The sequence below is a fragment of the Doryrhamphus excisus genome, chromosome 8 (genome assembly GCF_030265055.1).
Source record: "Doryrhamphus excisus isolate RoL2022-K1 chromosome 8, RoL_Dexc_1.0, whole genome shotgun sequence".
NCBI classification, from domain to species: domain Eukaryota; kingdom Metazoa; phylum Chordata; class Actinopteri; order Syngnathiformes; family Syngnathidae; genus Doryrhamphus; species Doryrhamphus excisus.
Window position 1 is genome coordinate 6,948,673 of NC_080473.1, and position 5,498 is coordinate 6,954,170.

Consider the following 5,498-nt stretch of genomic DNA (forward strand, 5'->3'; position numbering starts at 1 on the left):
GTAAGGGACTGTGGCAGACACAGCGTACTCTTACATAGAAGGTGACCACGTCATTGAGATTCAGTGTGAACCAATGTCGGCTGGATCTTTTCAATAGTCCTAATTTCACTCCCCCCGCCCCCGCCACCCCCCCCCCCCCCAAACCCCACCTCTTTTCCATTTCAGGAAGATTTTTCCAGACGGGAAAGGCAAGCTGGAGGAAGAATTATCAAACGCCCTGACGGAGATGGCAGCAGAGCAACACAACAGCGTCATACAGACGAAAGGCACGCAGAGCAAAGCATGATGACCTCGGCCAAAACCTTTTGCAACGACGGGAGTTTTCATTTCCAGTGCCCTTAAGTACACACATTCACCAACACACATTTGTCTAGCATGCACTTTGACTTTGCACCCGAGGACTCAGATTTAGTTTATTTTTTTAATTATTTGATTCAAGCAGTCAAGATGTGTGTAAAATATATCGTGTAAGTACGTCACCTTTACCGTACTGGCAGTCTCACACAAGCATTAGATTATCATGAGAAATGGGAACAGTTCGATACCGTAAATGATCCCGTTATTTACCGACACCGCACTGGGGGACAGGATCTTATTCCCGACATAGCAAATGTCATAGCAACAGGAATAATAATAATAATTTGGAGTGCATGAGAAAGTAGAATGGGAAAGATGGCCATCAAGTAACCTGTCAGGGTGAACACGGTTCGATGTCAGACTTTTACATCCATCCCACACGATGAGTTTATTTTCACTGGGAAAAATAGATGATTTCATGCAAGGGTGTCCAAACTTTTTCACAACTAATAAGTTCATTATTAGTATCAACTATGAAGTTATTATTGGAAATGATGAGTTATTTGTTTTTTTGCTCGTATTTCCACTTTTATTGGTCTTTTTCAAATACTTCAACATTTACATTTTTTTGTAGTATTTATTCCAGTAATATTTTGACTTTATTCATAGTATTATCACTTTTTTCAAACCTCATTTTCCCAAATTTCTTCATTCATTGACTTTGTTTTCCTTATCTTATGACTGACTGGTGAAATTCTGACTTATATTTCTAATTTATTCTTGTTAAATGACTGTTTTTTTGCTGTCGTTTTCTAGTTGAAGGAATCTAACAATGGACCAATAAAAACAAAATAGGCGGGGGCCACACTTTGGACACGCCTGATGCCTAATGCATTGTAACGCAATCTGAGCTCGAACACATCCAGGCCTGTCACGACAACCAATTTTGCTGCATGAAACTGTCCCACAAATGATTGTCCATGATCCATAAAATTGCCGACATTTTTGGGGACAATTTCTTCATAAATTTTATGGCATAATAAGACTACATCATATCAAAAGCAATCAAATTTCCTTTCTTGTCACTGGAATGTCAAGGGCTTTGGAATCAAGGAAACAACATCATAAATTAAACAGGAAAATAAATTCCGTTCAGTAAAAATCATACTTCAATAAAAGTCACAATCATGGCCAAAATATCCCGTCTCTGTTAAGAAAACAGTGGAGTGTATTGTTACTGTATTATGTGGTGTATTCGTGTATTGTTGGAGTAGCGGAATAAATGTTTCTGATGTCTTCCTTCACTCGCCTGTACGCTTCAGGAATTGCCGTCCGACACGTCTGTCAAACATCGTTAGCGTTTGGGCTGCGTCGAAAGGTTACATTTCTTTGGCAATGTAGCGAGCGACGCCGTCTGTGACCGCGCATCGTTTGGCGCCATCTCGTCAATATTTACTTTGTCCACTAACGCCTCAGTCAGGCTCTGCTACCCCCCCCCCCCCCCCCCCCCCACACGCACCGGAGCTTAGCATTCCACTCAGAAACCATGGCTCTTATTGATTAGCATTTCTTGCTAACTTGCTACCTGCTAGCACTATCTGTGTATCCAATCATGTGTCCTCATACAGGACAACACGTACTGGACAACTCGTACTGGACAACACGTACTGGACAACTCGTACTGGACAACACGTACTGGACAATACGTACTGGACAATACGTACTGGACAAAAAGCTGACAGGAACACACGGACATGCAGAGTGAACCCTCTTGTCATCCAGCCTGTGTGGTACAGAGAGCCGAGGGAATCCAACACGTGGCATGCACGTGTCCGTTTACCGAAGACGGCAATATCGTCGACTTCATTTTTTTTCTTTTAGCGTTCGATTTATCGATTATCATGACGGGTCTCACTTTACACACAATACTGTAGTTACTGAGGAACTATGGCACATAGATCTAGAGTAGTTACTGAGGAAGTAAGGTTCTAGAGTAGTTACTGAGGAGTAGTTAGAGAGGAAGTCATGAGTAGTGCTTAGGCTTATGTAGTTTTGTTCCTCATTAACTACTGTAATCTTGTATATCGTATTGTAAAGTGCTAGCCTCGTTAGCTAAAACGAATGTTCCATCGAGGGCCACATCCTAAAATAAAAAGATGTGGAGGCCCGTGTTTATTTTTCATTTGGTAAAAGAAATGCCCAAACATTTGCCATAAAACAGCCTACATGCTATCATCCACTGGTGGGAACACTTTGGCCACTCGTGATCTAAACCAGTGATGGGTCGTGACCATCGACTGGGGGGGGGGGGGGGGGGGGGGCATGCTCTTATTCTGAAGGGGTTCTTTTTATGCTGTGGTCGTCTGTTAATCCTGCTGAAGGGGGCGACACTGCTCTTACTTTAAAGAAGTTCAAATGCAACTGCACCGCCCGGGACTGTGAGGGTATGAAAATAACACATGCATTTACAACCTGCAAGGCATGCTGGGTAACCTCACGGTTACGGTTAGAACATAAAAGACTGCCTTCCCCTCCACAAGACGAATAATGAGGGCTGAATATTTACTGTTTGACAAATGAAGTTCAACGCTCGGACTCCAGAGAAGACATTCCAAATTCGACAGACTGGGAGACAGCGCCCCCTGGTCGCGAGAACGAGTGACCACCCCGTCCTACTCGCTCCCAATGTTGCACCCCACCGCAGCAACAGAAGCATTATTGTAAACGTGTCGAGGTTTAAAGCGCACGCAGAGCTCGGTAAAAGCTGCTGGATAGCAAGATGTAGCTACTGCCATCGGGTGGAGTCATGAATGCCACATCGAGAGGGTGCGTCCGGCGACCACGTGGGGGCGTTAATGGGGTCATTTACGGTACTCTCCATGCGTGTGCTGTTGTGTTCGACTGGATTGTGCATGTTTGACCTGCAAACGCTCGCGGCTTTGCGGTCTCATCTCGTCTGTCGCACGCGTGCAAATGTTCCGTCGCTATGACAACCAGATTTGTTGACGCTTTCGAAATTCCACGGCTCAATCGATCCGATGTCAGTCACTGCCTTGCCGGCGTTTGTTGTCGTTCGACTCCACAATGAAAGGACGCCGCAGAAATGAAACAGAAATGCCATCTGGAGTTTTCGATTTTTTTTGTACGATTTATGATCCAGCATTCCCATTCCTGCCTGCAAGCTTGTGCACTGTGCCTGTGTCGGTGGATTGTCTCGTCATGGGTTTCTATGATAATCTGCATAGCTTTGTTGTGAGAGATCTAGCATCTTTGTTTTTATATATATATATAAATATATATATGTATAAATATCTACTGTATATTACCATGTAATATTAGAAGGTGTGCTAAATGGACAACCATAACAACACGTGACACAGCGCTATCCGGTCTCTCCGTGGTGGCTCGGGAAGGAGGGTGTCGGCATGAATCCCTCCTTACCTACCAGCAGGTGGACACACCCTCCCTGCCTTTGCTCCTCCTGCTTTCTTGGGCTGATGTTCCCACGTATCTCCACCTTGTGTTCTCCTTCAGGTGTTCTGTAACGTGTGGGTGGTTCTCCTTGCTTTTTTTACACCCGAGTCTTGGACTTCTGTCAGGAAGCAGGGTGGTCACTGTGAAAACTAAAGGCTGTATTGCCCTGATATGCAGTACACAGAGTACACATCATAGAGTAGAGTACACATACTGCACTCCCACAGACCACCTTGCTTCCTCCTTTTATTCACTCACAAACTCTGCCGTGTACAGTCTGGAGTGCTAACCCATTTTCAAAATAAAACATGGTTTCTCAATCTAAATCTGTGGCTGGCCCTATTTGTATTCCAGTGCTATAGTTGTTGGGGGGCTTCACTGTCCCCGTTTGACCACATGGCTGTAGAGTCAAGTATCAAGGATTCAAGGATCAACACGACCTAATGACTCAAAGATCCGCCAAAAGACAGAGACGCTCTGCTTGTTTTAAGGAAGCACTGTAAAAAAAAATGTCAAAGATCATCTATATGACAGGAGTGCTCTGCTGTTTTTAAGGCCCTAATGCGAAAAACTCTAGTCAAAGATCCTCAAAATCAAACAATGCTCTGCTTGTTTTAAGGAACTGTTAACGTGTCAAAGATTGTCTATATGACAGGAGGGTTCCTAGTTTTCAGGACCCATTGTAATAAAGCTCCTCAAAGATCCTCAATATAACAGGAGCCTTCTGCTGTTTTAAGTACCTACTGTTAAAAAAACATTTTGTCCAAGAACCTTTATTGAAGGGGTGCTCGTTAGTTTTTAAGGACCTAATGAAAAAAAAACTTAGTCAAAGATCATCTCCATTACAGGAGCACTTTGCTGTTTTTAAAGACCTAATGGAAAAAAATGCGCTCGTCAAAGATCCTCTATTTAACTGAGGCAGGTTGCTTTTTTACAGACCCAATGGAAAAAAAAACTTAGTCAAAGATCATCTCCACATTACAAGAGCACTTTGCTATTTTTAAGGACCTAATGAAAAAAAAAGCGCTCGTCAAAGATCCTCTATATAACAGGAGCATGCTGCTGTTTTAACCACTTTTGCTGAACATGAATCAAAGATCCTGTAAATAGCTGAGATTTAGCTTGTTTTTTAGGACCTAGTGCAAAAAATAAAATAGTCAAAGATCCTGTAACTGACAGAGGTTCTCTGTTTTTATGAAACCTTCAGGGGAAAAAATGATCGTGTATATATGTCAGGAGTGCTCAGCTGTTTTTATGGCCCTAATACAAAAGAATGCTAGTTAAAGATCCTCTAAATAGTAATGACGCTCTACTTGCAGCAAAAAAACAAACAATCAACTTGTCAAAGATGGTGTATATGACAGGAGTGTTACAGTCAAATATCCTCTGTGACAGGAACGCTTTGCTGTTTTAAGAGCTGTGTTGTTTTTAGCGATGTTGTACACTAACGTTAGTCATAATCAGCCTGCTGCCACTTGTCCTCATGTGCAATGCCCAATATTGGCCACAAGATGGCAGTAGATTCAAGAGCCGGGAGCCCGTCTCGTCTTACTTTTTTTGCTGGGTCATGGATGGAGAGTGTTTGCACGTAGCTTGCTTACAGTGCAAACAGGTTGCACTGGGGGTGGGGGGGGTGGGGGGGGGGGGGTTGTAATGTACTTGATGTTCAGATGGATGGCAGCCGGGTAAACACTTGTTGCGTAATGCCGTGTATGAGCTCCTGACAC

The 5,498-nt window shown here is 43.4% G+C and overlaps 1 protein-coding gene and 1 long non-coding RNA gene across 8 annotated transcripts in view; one reads left to right on the plus strand and one right to left on the minus strand.

The window, feature by feature from the left end:
- ncam1b (neural cell adhesion molecule 1b) overlaps nt 1–1,601 on the plus strand; it is a 60,827-nt gene extending 59,226 nt beyond the window's left edge. For all 5 annotated transcript variants that reach the window (XM_058080146.1, XM_058080143.1, XM_058080144.1 and 2 more), the window contains one exon: nt 166–1,601. Coding sequence is in view for 4 of the 5 variants with exons in the window: in XM_058080143.1 (XP_057936126.1) it covers nt 166–286 (121 nt within the window). In the remaining variant the exon portion in view is untranslated. The remainder of the gene's footprint in view (nt 1–165) is intronic.
- Nucleotides 1–5,498, minus strand: part of LOC131134656 (uncharacterized) — a 61,745-nt gene that overhangs the window by 17,915 nt on the left and 38,332 nt on the right. The window lies entirely within an intron of this gene.